Below are 14,842 nucleotides of genomic sequence, written 5' to 3'. Positions count from 1 at the left end.
TATCATAGGGATGTGGGGGTATAGCATAGGAAATATAGTCAATAATATTGTAATGGCTTTATGTGGTGTCAGATAGGTGCTGGACTTGTCTGAGTGATTGCTTCATAAGTTATATGGATGTCTGATCATCATGTTGTGCACCTGATACTAGTATGGTACTGTATGTTAAATGTAATTTAAAATTTTTTTAAGGAAACAAGCATAAATCGTTTTATATTAAATATGGAATAGAGATTAAAGTGTCAAATAATTTTAAACACTTTTTAAAAGTTAATCAGATATAGACAGCCATAAGAACCAAAATAAATTTATTTACAAAATTTCTTACTTGACTGGTGGAGAAAACCAAGAAAAAATATACCAAGAAACAATCAACTATGACCCTACTCATAATCTTTAAGCCAGTTCATACAAGAGAACAACCAGAGCAGCTCCTGATTATTAGGCTATAAAAAATGTCCTTCTGCATGTCCAATTGAACAAAGGCATACATTTAACCATGGGGATCTGTATAAGTATCATCATGGTACCTGTAGACTCAGTTGAGTCACAGTTTCTAGAATGCTATTCCCTTTCTACCTTACATAGATGTTTCACCACTTTTATTGATGCCTCTGTTGGCTTCTTTTTCTTTTTCTCCTCCTTTGTTGGTTCTTTTCTCTTCTTCTTTGTCCTGAAGGCTGGTGTAAACTGCTTTGTTATAGCCTTCCCGGTTGCGGGCAATTTCAATGGCAAAAAATTGTATCCTGGGAGCTGGAAAGTGAATAGAATTGATTATTGTCCCAGTCACAATTTCTCTAAACCTACTGGAAATCTACTGACAAAGCTGAATTAACAGGCAAAGTAGTCAAGTATAATCATAAGTTTCAGAGATGTGAAATTCTAATCATCCTATAATAAACGAGGCTGAAATACTTAACTATCTTATCTCAGTTACTCAAGATTTATTAACATGATCTTCAAAGATATAACAAATAAGATAATCCCCAAATTAACTATCCATGTAAACTATTCATCAGTAAAACCAGATCCCCCACTCACCTTATACAGAAACAATTCCAGGGGCAAGAAACTCACCAAAGATGGTGTTTTCCTCAGTGTAGCCTTGAGAACAATCCAGTCGCAGCAAAGTACCATAGTTGAAGTCTTCTATAACTCCATCAAACTTCAAACAGAATGGCCTCCACTTCTATAAAAGCAAAAAGATGCCTTACCTAATGTAGGAGGCTGCTGAAGTCAGGCCCAGAGAGGAGTTTTCATTTTCTCAGTAAGGAAAATAACTACAGTGAAAGAGACTAGGTTTGAGCTGATTGCTTGTTTCATTAGCAATAAGTTTCTGTGCTACCTATTGTGTCTTTAGACTGGTATTTCCCAACACGAACAATATTTTTACCAAAGTACTTAAATCCTTGACTACAGAATCAAAATTTGATTACTTAACAAAAGCCTTTGTTTTGTTTTTAGTTATTGGCTAAATGATCACTCATCCCCACTGAAGCACAAATGAAACAAGGAATACAGGAATTTGGCCCAAAGTCACAAAGTTAAATTTTAAGAAAGAAGTCTATACAGTAAAGGCAATTTTCTAAAGATCAGTTAGCATGCTGCTGAAAGTTAAATGTTTACATTCTTCATAAGCCAAGGGCCTACTCTCAGGGAAAAATTTTCCCAATTGTAAGAGTTTTAGTGCTCTGTAAAAGTACAAGCTAATCAAGTAAACAAAGCAAAACACAAGGTTTTCAATGATCTTTAGCATGGCCTGTGATAATGGCAACTTAAATCCAGAGAATCCAAAACCCTCCCTGTACCTTATTTGCCAATCTTCCAAACCCAAGTGTTCTGGTTAAACTACTCACATAGGTAAATTTATTCCTCCTCCCTTGAAAGGTCTGGGTAGTTAGGAATGAAATGTCCAAATCAAGAAGGTAGAAAAAATAGATTCAATGAACATAAAAAAAATCCATAAACCAGAAAATCAGTCATTTCCTAACTTACTTATTGGTTGATGACAGCTACACACGAACCCTGGTTCTTTATGTATTTTCCTTAAAACTACTCCTTCCCATTTTAAATGTATAAAAATGTATTCACCATCAATAACTGTGGGTAAGATGCTAAGCAATATTTGAGAGAATTTTTTACCTCTTTAGCTGATACTGATTTGAGTTCTTCTGGGTCCAATACATCTATCCTGAGTTTCTCAAAATTTTTCCGAAATTCAGAATAGATTTGGTCATCCACTTTGGTGAGTTTTAGGAATTGTGGGTCAACTGATGAAATTAGCTGCCAGAAAATAAGACAACATACATATGCTAGTTTCTAGTTCACTACACTTCTATTCCCCCTTCCCCCCAAAACCCCTTATGGTTCTCAGGGCAGAGGAGTTCATTAGGAAGGATAGACAGCTTAGGTTCTGGATGAAACCATGACATAGTTTGCCCAGCCAGCATGGCTCAGTGGTTGAGTGTCTACCTATGAACCAGGAGGTCACGGTTTGATTCTCGGACAGGGCACATGCCCAGGTTGTGGGCTCCATCCCCAATAGAGGGCATGCAGGAGGCAGCCAATCAATGACTTCTCGCATCATTAATGTTTCAATCTCTCTCTCCCCTCTGGCTTCCTCTCTCTGAAATCAATAAAAACATATTTTTTTAAAAAATCGGGACATAGTTTTAAAGAGTCATAATATACTACGGTCCATTTCACCAATTCAAACACTTTTTGGCCTTGGTACTGCCTGGCTATTTCCCTCTGTGGATTGTTCATTCAGTCAACAATCATTTATTAAGTACCTACCATGGGCTATGCACCCTTTTGCCAGTTAGCAACAGAACTCTGAGCAAAGAAACTCAATTCCTTTGTCAAAACAAAATTCACTTCTACACCCCTGTTTTCTGCAGGTTAAGAACTTAGGGTAATAAAAATTACCTTCAAAACACAATTGTTTAAATTACTAAGAATAGTGATTAGCAGATAATCAAACAATACATGCTTAATTCTGCTTAATAATGAAGACAGACAACTCACCTTGTAGTAGACTTCAGCATGCTGCATTGCCCTCATGGCCCAAGCCATCTCAATATCAGGCTGCAAAGGAGTAAAGAATGGCAGGTCAGAAATCTCCCAATCCTGCTACTAGAGAACAAATTAAGGAAGTCTTTGTATGCTCTGGAGAGCTACCAAACTTGGTGTTACTGTCAAAGGATAAAAACTGGACTGATGTGTTTGGACAATAAAATAATTCTTCTGTCCTTATGACAAACAAAAAGCTACCTACACAGTCAAGTAAATAGAATGAGCCAGTGACTATCTTTTCCTGGAAGCTAGTGAAAGTGTTAGACTAAATAAAACAGCAGATAAACAACATTCTCAAGACTGAGTTAGGCTCTGGTTAAAGTGTTGTCCACAATAGCCAAGGTTGCAGGTTCGATCTCTCATCCCGGCACATACAAGAATCAACAAATGAATGCAAAATTAAGTGAAACAACAAATCGGTTTCTCTCTAAAATCAATCAGTCAATAAAAATCATTTGAAAAAGACTGAGTTAAATCATTGTAAAATTGAAATAATAAATACACACAACTGAATTGTTAAAACAACAAAATAAAATAATGGAAGTGAAATTACTCTTCATTTTAAGAGTGTGGCATTTCCTAATTATTTGTGTTTTTCTGATAGCCAATTCCCCGCCCTATAACACTTAGAAATGAAACAGTATCATGAAGCAGGTTAATTTATGAACACCTCTTACCAAGCACCTACCCCACCTGTTCCATTAGAATCTCCCCCTCAAACTGGAGGGATCTATTTCACTGATCCCAGAAGTCGTTTGCATTTTTACCTGCAGGCCTTTTGCCTGACTGTCAATTCATGTCCGCTGTCCACCTACACTTTGACTATCCAGTTCCACATTCACTATCTCAGTGAAGTCTTCCTCTACTGGTCTGGGTTCTAGGGGGTTATTCTTCAGCTAAACTGCTTTGTATTTATGTCCTGATACACTCACTCATGTAGCATACATCACATTCTTACTTGAGTGTTACTATTGTTCTCATATCCTTGTGCCTTGTAGTTCAAATGCATCATGTGCTTCTTCCTTAAGAATCTAAACAAAACACACCATAAACCTGTGCAACTTTACTGCACAATGGAATCACTCAAGGACCTTTAAAAATACGGATTCCGGGCCCTCAGCCCCGGGTATTCTGATTTAATTGATATGGATTGCGCCCTGGACATCTGGATATTTAAATGCTTCACAGGGGATTCTAACGTGCAGCAAAGCTTGGGACTACTTTAATTAGCATTAGTCCTGCGTTTGTGGACCAAACAGATTAGAATGAACTGAAAGGCGCGGTTTCTAGCGTACACGGACAAGGTCTACATAAGAGATCAGGGCAGGGCGTTACAATTTCGTGGCAGTCCGTGCAGACGTCACAGACTAGGTGAATGGGAGCTGTGGGTGAGTCATACTCACATCGTTGCCATAAGACTCAGCTGGGAGAGAAAGAGCATGTGCCACTGATATCAGTTCCCCGGAAACCTGGGAAGAAAAAAGGAGGAGAAGAGGGAGAGTTCAAGGCTAGACTCAGCTCGACTTCCCCATTCACCCGACCCCAGAGCAGCGTCTCACCGGCTTCTCAGCTCCCCTAGTCGCCTCCATGTTGCAGCTAACAAAGAGCGGCTCCTCTTCCCGGAAATGACTTAACTGGAGCTCTTTCCGTAGTAGGTTGGGAGGGAGGGCGGGGCAGGAGTGGCTTTTTTCCGCCTGCGCCTGCGCGCACCCTCCCTCGCCCGGAGGCGGTAGTCCCTGCTGTCTCCTCACCCTCTACAAGTACTCAAAAGCTCTGCGTCGTTGCTAGTCTGGGCTGCCAGAAGGATGAGGTGTTTAAATTCTCAATAATATCCGTGGAGATCATTGGAAAAACCTGAGTTAAAATAATGCAGCTTTCGCTTCCCACTGCACTGAATACTGGCAGAGAATCGAATTCACACTCTCCATTTGTGAATGCGGGGACAAACACACATTGGCACACAGCTGAATAAAGAGTGTAGTAGTATATGACTTGGGAGGAGCAGAGGGGCTTTATATGCTGAATATTAAGAAGTTAAGATTTTACCCTAAAAACAATGGCAAGCTACTGAAGGCCTTTACGTAGACAAACCTCAAATCAAACAAGTTTTAAAAAGATCACTAAAACACAATGTGCACAACAAAATTGAGGAAGACAAAATTAAATGCAGAAAGACCAACTTAAAGGAACTGGGTAATGAAAACTTAAGCGAAGGTGCTGGCAGTTGAGATGGGTTTTGAGAATTAATAAGGGCAATGCAATCAATAGGACTTTTTGACTGATTGGATATGGAGGATAATGAAGAATTAGGATACCAGTATTATTCCCAGGTTTCAGAATAGAATTCGGGGATGAATGTCATTGAGCTAGAAAACACAGAGGAGGGATGATGAGTTTAGATTGAGGAGGTGTGTTTGAAGAATCTATGGGACATTTAGATAGACTAGTCAGAGGCAAATCTGATCAGAGATATAAATCTGACAGCTAATACTTCAGGTTTAACTGAACTGTGCCAAAGAAACTGCAAAACTCTAAAGGCACAAAGAGCCTTAGGCCAAGGACAGAACTATTTATGGAGAAGAAAAGGCAAGAAAAAAAAGAGTTGTCAGTGAGGTATCAGCAAAAAACCAAGAGAGAGTCTCACAGAAGCCAGACGATAAGAGAACTTTCAGGAAAAAGTGGTGAACAGTGTCTAATACCCTGGGTTGAGTATACTAAGCCCAGAAATATTGAGAAGTCACTTTACCCTCTTAACCATTTTAAGTGTACAGTTCAATGGTGTTAAGTACCTCCACATTGCTGTTCAGCAGATGTCCAGAAGTTTTTTTGTCTTGAAAACTGAAACTATACACCCATTAAACAATTCCCCATTTTCCCCTTTCCCCAGCCCCTGACAACCTCCATATTACTTTCTTTTCCTATAAATTTAACTACTTTAGATACCTCACATAAGTGGATTTGTCTTTCTGTGACTGGCTTATTTCACTTAGTATAATGTCCTCAGGGGCATATATATATATACTTCCAAAAAATGTATATACACACTTTGAATAATTATAAAGGCAGTGTTTGTTGAAATACATTTCATTTTCAAAATTGAGCTATCAGCTGTTAAAGTGTGTATACAGTTTTTGCTATATATATATATATCTCCATATTGCTGCCATGTGACAGTATTCCTTTCTTTTAAAGGCTGAATAAATATTCCATTGTATAGATATACTATATTTTGCTTATCCATCGATCCATCAATGAACATTTGGGTTGCTTACACCTTTTTGCAATTTTGAACATGAGCATTCAAATATCACTTTGAGACCCTGATTTTAATTCTTTTGAATTTATATACAGAAAGGGGATTGATGGATCATATAGTAATTATGTTTTTATTTTTTTAAGAACCTCAGCGACTTTTTAAATTATTGTTTTAAGTTTAGAGAGCTTTAAGCGTAATGGGGAATTGGCTTTATGCAAAAGACTGTCTTGGAGGGTGAGCAAGATGTATATACAGAAAAACTGAATGAAGAGAGGCAGCAAAAACAGGAAACTGATGTGTTCCCTCCAGATGCTTTTTGTTTTCCCCATAAAGCATGAAAGGGCAGCTAAGAGCAAGAGGGAATGTGTTAGTCTTGTCCTGAGAAGAATGCCTTGAGAAGTTCTGCATAGCAGCTTGGAGAAGAGGGAAAATCAATTTAACAAGGAGGTAAAGGGATGTTTTCAGGGAACAGCTAAAACTAGACAACATGATTATTCAAGGGTAGCAGTCTATATATAACTCAGAATTCGGAATGTAAGGTGGGTCACCCACATAGATGCTGAATGTTAGTGAATGTGAAGACTTGACCAGGAGTCAACAGATAACAGTAAAATGGAAGGGTAGGCTCAAAATGATGGCCAAATTAGTGCATACCAAGTGAATATGAATAGAATTCCAAGAAACTCAACTGGTCTTTTACCCTAGGAAGTACTTAAGTAATTTGCTTCATCCAATGTTTTGAGCAGAATCATCACCTTTTCAAAAAATGTTTTTATTGATTATTTAGAGAGAGAGGAAGGGAGAGGAATAGAGAGATAGAAACATCTAAACATCATCTATCGGCTTCCTCCTGCAAGCCTCCTACTGGGGGTTGAGCCCACAACCTGGGCATGTGCCCTGACTGGGAATTGAACTGATGACCTCTTGGTTCATGGCTTTACACTCAACCACTGAGACACACCAACGGGGCAGATTCCTCCCCTTTAATTAAAAAAAAACAAAACTCGGCCGGGCGTGGCTCAGCGGTTGAGCGTCCACCTAGGATCCAGGCGATCAGGGTTCGATTCCCGGTCAGGGCACATGCCCAGGTTGTGGGCTTGATCAATGACTCTCTCATCATTGGTGTTTCCGTCTCTCTCTCTCCCTCTCCTTTCCTCTCTCTGAAATCAGTAAAGATATATTTAAAAAAAAATTCTTTTTGCAATAAAGTAACTTCTTACTACTCAAATACTTACAGCCTTAGATACTTGCAGAGACCAGGAACCGTGTCCTTACAAGACTGAAAAAGCCATCTGCTTCTGTAACCATCAAACAACAGGAGATAAAACTGTCACCCAGATCCTTTCCCTTTGCCATACAAGGGAACCAACCCAGGCAGAGGTATTATAATGAGTATTGGCCTTCACACCAATACCTCTTGTTTCATATGGACTCAAAATAGCTGGCTTTAAAAATAAGAGATAGAGGAGTGGGCCAGGAAAAAAAGATAGTACATGAAAGAAAAGAGTTAGTTGGTGGACTTTAAGAACTATATCAAAGAAAGACCTTTTGAGTGGGGTAAGAAAACTGAAGATGGAAATCCACTGGAATTATTCCCTCTTTTTTCTGGAAGGGCACTGCTATGTTGATCTTCAGCTTCTTTCTAAAACAGGTAATGTAGACATACTATGGGTGGAGCCAAAGGCATCTCCAGTCTTGACTAAGGTGCTAAGATATCTGTAATGTCAGAAATAACAGGGGGCATGGAGAAGATGAAAGAGATAATCACTGGAGCTAGGGTGTTATAAGGTAGAGAAAAGCACCTTACATGGAAGGAATGCATCTTACATTATTTAATGTAAGTTTGTCAGTGGCAAGGCAGTTGGGTGAGTGTTGCTATTTGCGGGTAGTGAAGCCATGTAGATACACCCTAAAAATATAGATCATATAGTCTTGGTGGCTGTCCGACTATATGAGGAAGGCAAACTTGAAGGACCTTGAAACTGTTCATTAAAAGCTGGGAGGGACCCAGCCAGCATGGCTCAGTGGTTGAGAGTTGACACATGAACCAGGAGGTCACGGTTCAATTTCCAGTCAGGGAACATGCCTGGGTTGAGGGCTCAATCCCCAGTAGGTGGCATGCAGGAGGCAACTGATCAATGACTCTCTCATCATTGATGTTTCTATCTTTCTCTCCTTTTCCCTTCCTCTCTCTGAAATCAATAAAAACATACACTTTTTTAAAAGCTAGGAGGAGTCCTAGCCAGGTAGCTCAGTTGGTTGGAGCATCTTCCTGATACACCAAGGTTGTGGGTTCAATCCCTGCTCAGGGCACATACAGGGGTCAACAAGTGAATGCATGAATGGGTGGAACAACAAGTAGATGTCTCCCTCTCTCTCTCTCCCTTTAATCAATAAAAAAAAATTTTAAATTTGAAAAAAAAGCTAGGAGGAAAAATAAGGCTATGATCAGAAACCATGTAAGTTAATCTACCATGAAAATGTAAAATATGAATAATAAAAATGTTTTCTGTGAAACATGATTCATTATAGTTATAGAGGTTGACTTGTGTCATCCCAGAAGGCTGTTTTATGTGAAGACAGGATGTTAGAGATGACCTCTTGAGTGATCATGTCTACAGGGTATGATCTGTGATCAGGAGGGAGTAAAACAGTGACATCCAGATGCCTACCCAGATCGGAGCTTGTCCCAGAAACCTCATAGTAACATAGCTTCAAAACACATAAAGTTAAGATGGGAGGGGGGTGGGAGAATGAGAAGTGATTAACCAAAGAACATATATACATAGCCCATGGGCACAGACAATAGTGCGATGAGGGCCTGGAGTGGGACAGGGGTTGAGTGGGAGGAGGGGACAAGGGGGGAATGGGAGATATCTATAATACTGCCAACAAAAATAAATAAATAAATAAATAAATAAATAAATAATAAACATAAAGTTTAAATTAAAAGAATTACAAGCAGAAATTGGCAACTCCATTAAAATGGTGAGCTATTTTAACATGTCTCTCAGCATTTGCTAGCTCAAACTGTCAACAACATAATATTAATTTAGAAGTTTTAAGCAACATGTGAAAAATGACTTAATGTATAAATCTTGAACCCTGAACTCAAATACATATTATTGTCAAGCATACATTCAACATGTTCAAAAAAATATAATCTGTGACAATGTAGTCTTGAAAAAAATAACACAGTCTAATTCATGCAGAAAGGGCAGAAGCCAAAGTTGGCATAAAGTAGGATGTCTTTGGGCAATGAAGTCACTGAGATAGATACTAAACATGAATTGAGTAGCAAAATAGGCAGAGAGTGTTCAGACATGTGATTCTTATTGATTGTTGGCTATTGGATTATAGACAGAAAAACACACTTGGTTGGCCTTAAAACTTGAGACCAAAAGTTGAGAGAGAAAAATAAAACTGGTGCTGTAGTCAGAAACCATGTGAAAGAGTATTCCGTGAAAGCAAAATACCTTATTCGCAAAGTGTAACAGGTAAAAGAGATGTCCTGTGCCATCTTGCTTTTGGTGATCATATACTCCATGACTCTTTTGTGGTCAGAAGGAACTACAACAGTCCCTTAGGATGCCATCCTGGCAAGCCTGACACAATTGTTACAGAAATTGACACAATGTGCTCCCTTTTCACACAGGGACTTGTACATACCCTTAAATCTTGCTCTGTTTTGGGGTGCAGTGGCGGGCAGTGACACTGATGTCACAATAACTTTACCTTACGGAAATATACAGCCATTCACTAATCTCCATAAGTCTCTCTCAGCTTTGTTCCATGTCTATAGTCCCGCCTAAGTTTCATGTTGCCAAAGGTGTGTGTTAAGAACTATCTTACCTGGGGGAGAAAACAAGATGACAGGGTAGGTAACAGCAGTACCCACCACCTCTCACAACGACATCAAAATTACAACTAAAATACAGAACAACCATTATTCAGAACCTCCTGAAATCTAGCTGAACAGAAGTCCTACAACTTAGAACTGAAAAAGCACATCCATACCAGTAAGAGGGGCAGGGACCTGAGCTTGGGGGGGGGGGGGCGGGGATCTGGGCTGAACTGAGGAGACGCAGCTGTGGTCGCACACCTGGTGCCATGGTTTAAAACTGGGAGGAGTATCTAGGTGGTGGAGATTTCCCAGAGGAGCAAGGGGTCCAAGCCCAGGATTCCAGTGCCAGGAAGAGAAGTCCCCACAACTTCAGGCTATAAAAACCAACGGGGATTTTGGCTTAGTGAGCAGAGGCTGTGGGAGTCCCAGTCAGTTCCTCTTAAAGCGCCTGCACAGGGACTTACTCAAATGTGCTCCTTCTGAGCTCCAGGGCTGGGCAGCAGCTTGAAAGGAACCTGAGACATTCAGGGAGGAACTAACTTGTCTAGAATCAGGGCAAGAGCTGGAGGGGCAGCTTTCTCCCAGACAGAAGAGCTGGCAGAGGCCATTGTTCCTTTGATGAGTCCTTCCCCCACTGAACCAGCAGGCAAGCACCTTCTCTGAATCTCCATCAACCTTACTGACACCTTTCACCCTGCCCTGATGATTCCTGGACACCCCAACCCTCCCTACTTGCAAGCTCATCCAAGCCAGTTCCTGTGGCTTTTCTATGCAAGTGGTCTCTCTTGCCTCAGGCTTAGGACTTTTCTAAAATCTCTCAAAGAAGCAGCAGCTGGCCTCAGCATGCCCCATACTCTCAATAGGTTGCCCCAGGCCTGGCACTAGCAGCAGTTTGTATTGATTCATAGCTTGGCCTCTTCTGGGCAAAGCCAAGCCCAGCACAAGTAGCAGCCCTCTACAGTTTGCTGTGTAGCTCATGCTGGGTGGCCCTGGGCAAGGCATAAGCAGAGGCTGACTTTGTACCTGATGGGAGGCCCTAGAGACAGTGTACCCAGTGGGCAGCTTTGACCACCCTGGATTATAACCCTATCACATCCACGAGTGACACACTCAAAGGGCACACTTGGTGAACACCAAAGCTGCACTGAAGTAAATCCTGCTGCATAGGGGTCTCTCCAGAAGAGTACCTCTTCAGCTATAGCAGCAGCTGGTCCTCACAGTGGACTGGCCTGGGGATCAATTCCTCCCAGTGATACCAAGAGCAACCAAAGCTCTATCTACTACAACAGGACAGTGCACACAACCCACACAGGAGAGTACCTAGAAGGCTCAACTCAGGTGACTGGGGAGACTGTGCCACTGGGCCTTATAGTGCACCTACTACACAAAGCCACTCTACCTAATACATAGAAACAAACACCAAGAAGCAGCCAAAATGCAGAGGCAAATAAACATGTCACAAAGGAAAGAACAGAAGAAATCTCCAGAGAAGGAACTAAATGAAATGGAGTCAAGCAAGCTACTAGATACAGAGTTCAAAACAATGGTTATAAGGATGTTCAAGGATCTTAGTAAGATTATTAAGGAAACTAGTGAGATCATCAATGACATAATAAAGTACCAGTCAGATATGAAGGCTACATGAACTGAAATGAAGGATAATTTACAGGGAATCAACAGTAGAGTAGAGGAAACCGAAACTCAAATCAGCAAGTTGTAGTGTGAGGGAGAAAAAAACACCTAATCAGAAGAGCAAAAAGAAAAAGAATCCAATAATATGAAGATAGTGTAAGGAGTCTCTGGGACAACTTCAAGTGGCCCAACATTCACATTATGGGGATATCAGAAGGAGAAGGAAGAGGGCAAGAAATTAAAAACCTATTTGAAAAAATAATGACAGAAAACTTTCCCTACCTGGAGAAAGAAATAGATTTACACAGAAAGACACATAATCATTAAAATGCCAAAGGTTAAAGACAAAAAGACTTTTAAAAGCAGCAAGAGAAAAGCAATTAGTTACCTACAAGGGAGCACCCATATGACTGTCAGCTGATTTCTCAACAGAAACTTTGCAGGCCAGAAGGGAGCGGAAGAAATATTCAAAGTGATGAAAAACAAGAACCTACAACCAAGATTACTCTACCCAGCAAAGCTATCATTTAGAACTGAAGGTGAGATAAAGATCTTCACAGATAAGAAAAAGCTAAAGGAGTTCATTACCACCAAACCAATATTACAGGAAATGTTGGAAGGTCTTCTTTAAGAAGATAATGAAAAAAGAATCTGACAAACAAAATAGACCCAGAGACATTGAAGCATGCAAGAGATGGTTGTATCTCAGAGGAAAGATGGAAAGGGGGTGTGGGGGGTGGAAAGAGATTAACCAAAGAAGTTCTATGCATATATGCATAACCCATGGACATCAACAATAATGGGGTGAAGGCCTGGAGAGGGGGTAGGAGCCTGGTAAAGGGGGTCAATGGGGGAAAAAAATGAGACACATGTAATACTTTCAACAATAAAGATAAATTAAAAAAAAAAAAAAAGAGCTATCTTACCAGCCAGGCTGGCCATGAACTCTAGCTGCTGCTTTTTTGTAGCTGATGAACAGATATGGTTCACAAGAAACACCATTCGATATCCATAATACCTGATAGTGATAAACTTAGAACTTGAATTCAAATCTTAATTCCTTCTTCTTTCCACAAGGTCATTCTCTCTCTCTCCCTCCCTCCCTCTCCCTCTCTCTCTCTCTCTCTCAAATAGTAAATGGGAAGGAAAATATCTAACTTGTAGAGCTATTCTGAGATTAATTATGTAGGGTGAAACATAACCTAACTTAGGAGAGCTGCTCAATTTATGGAAGGTATGCTTTTATTTATTATTAGTAAGTAGCTATATAATAAACAACAGGCTGCTCCTTACTGCCACCTGCAACACAACTGAAAGTGAGAAATCCTGCATGATCCCTGAGTACTATGCCAAGAACCATGAAACAATTCAGGCTTATCATCTAGAAAAAAAAATACACACACATATATATAATATATATACATATATAAAACTATATATGTATATATATTATATATATATATAAAATCATTGCAGAAATGTCTTATAAATGAATGGAATCTGCAGAATATGGGATGAGATAAGCCCCATCAACAGAATTCAGAGATAAAATCTGCTATTTCTGTACTTACATGGCAGGAGAGATATCACGGTCACAAAGATGGTTTTCCCAGGACAAAGCTTATCCATTGCACTCTGGATATGCTGACCCCTGAAATTTCCCCAAATGTGGAAAATTCTACTGCATAACTTGTGGTAGTGAGGAACTGCACTTGTGCTCTCCCTTGTAAAAAAAAATCTGCTTTCTCTAGGGGAACTAACAGTCAAAATTGGCCATTCTACCGTATGCACAGTTAGGAAATATGTAGGTCTGGAAGTAACAACACTTCTGGATAGGTTTTGGGGATTCAGAACTTTTAGCACTTTGAGAAACAGGCAAGAAGCCCAGTAAGCCAAAGTGTAAGGTATCTATTCCTAAAAGGAAGGGCCATTCATATTCATGCCCTTTCACTTCTTACTTCTGCTGTACCTGATGTGCCAGGGAATTGTTGCATGTTGTAAAATAAGCAGACTAAGCCCCGTAAAGCAGACCTGAGACAGAGAGACCTCCCATTATACAGCTGGGTATTATTTTGCAATCCTACCTAAGATGTATTCTTATCTGAGCGTAGAGACCCTGGTATATTTTGCAAAGGGAGTTTTGGGGTATTACAAGAGTTTCCCTTTTACATATCCTACCTTCAACATGGCATCATCTATTTACCCTTACTGGAGTTTGTATTCCATTTAGTTTATACTTTACCTCTTTGTGTTCCTTATTTCTTATATGCAGCATATTCCTCATGAAATTTTTCATTCAATCTCCCATAGTTGTTGACAGCTTACTCAGGGCTGTGTTCTATGTGGTTAAGAACTAGATATATAATAATGAATAATGCATGGTATCTTCTTGCAAGGCACTCATCCTAGTGAGAGATATCGTTACATTAAAAGTGATCATTTTAGGGGGAGCAGCTGAGAGGTAGAGAGAAAAGGGAACTGGGAGAGAAAAGGGAACATCTGTAATACTTTCAACAATAAAGATAAAGTACATTTACACAATAGAATACTTTGTAGCTATAAAAATGAAGGATCTCTTACCCTTTGAGACAACATGGAGGGACCTGGAGAGTATTATGTTAAGCAAAACAAGCCAGTCAGAGAAAGACAAGTATCACATGATCTCACTTTTATGTGGAATCTAATGAACACAATAAACTGACAAACAAAATAGAGCCAGAGACATGGAAGCATGCAACAGACAGGATTCTCAGAGGGAAAGGGGTGGGGGCAGGAAGAGATTAACCAAAGAGCTTATATGTATATATGCATAACCCATGGATATAGACAATAGTGCAGTGAAGGCCTGGGGTTTGGGGGAGGAGTGGAGAGGAAAGGGTCAATGGGGGAACAAAAGAGAACACCTGTAATACTTTCAACAGTAAAGATAAAAATTTTTAAAGTGATTATTTTAGCCCTAGCTAGTGTAGCTCAGCAGTTAAGCATCCAGCCCACACACCGAAGGGTCAAGGGCATTGCAGGTTCAATCCTCTCCC

The 14,842-nt window shown here is 40.0% G+C and overlaps 1 protein-coding gene and 1 non-coding gene across 2 annotated transcripts; one reads left to right on the top strand and one right to left on the bottom strand.

Annotated features, from left to right (window-relative positions):
* Nucleotides 1–291: 291 nt before the first annotated feature.
* On the bottom strand, nucleotides 292–4,708 carry PBDC1 (polysaccharide biosynthesis domain containing 1). Its single transcript, XM_016222763.2, has 6 exons — nucleotides 4,635–4,708; nucleotides 4,479–4,544; nucleotides 3,028–3,087; nucleotides 2,143–2,283; nucleotides 1,078–1,189; nucleotides 292–753 (listed from the first exon to the last, which is right to left on the bottom strand). Exons 1-6 carry the CDS (start codon nucleotides 4,662–4,664, stop codon nucleotides 581–583), a joined length of 582 nt encoding a protein of 193 aa, XP_016078249.2. The 5' UTR covers nucleotides 4,665–4,708; the 3' UTR covers nucleotides 292–580.
* Nucleotides 4,709–13,370: 8,662 nt separating this feature from the next.
* LOC148090518 (U1 spliceosomal RNA) lies at nucleotides 13,371–13,534 on the top strand. The gene has a single exon (XR_015713823.1). It is a non-coding gene; the product is annotated as a U1 spliceosomal RNA (small nuclear RNA).
* Nucleotides 13,535–14,842: the final 1,308 nt, after the last annotated feature.

Source organism: Miniopterus natalensis, chromosome X (genome assembly GCF_054644295.1).
Source record: "Miniopterus natalensis isolate mMinNat1 chromosome X, mMinNat1.hap1, whole genome shotgun sequence".
In the NCBI taxonomy this organism is placed as follows: Eukaryota; Metazoa; Chordata; class Mammalia; order Chiroptera; family Miniopteridae; genus Miniopterus; species Miniopterus natalensis.
This window is presented reverse-complemented; position numbering and strand designations above follow the sequence as displayed.

What these genes read in the sequence shown, in the direction of transcription:
- PBDC1 (XM_016222763.2), bottom strand. Translation starts at nt 4,664, where the DNA reads ATGGAGGCGACTAGGGGAGCTGAGAAGCCG. An exon ending in ATGCTGAAGTCTACTACAAG is followed by an intron (nt 2,284 to 3,027) that starts GTGAGTTGTCTG and finishes ATTTTCTGGCAG; the next exon opens with CTAATTTCATCAGTTGACCC. An exon ending in TGAGGAAAACACCATCTTTG is followed by an intron (nt 754 to 1,077) that starts GTGAGTTTCTTG and finishes TTCACTTTCCAG; the next exon opens with CTCCCAGGATACAATTTTTT.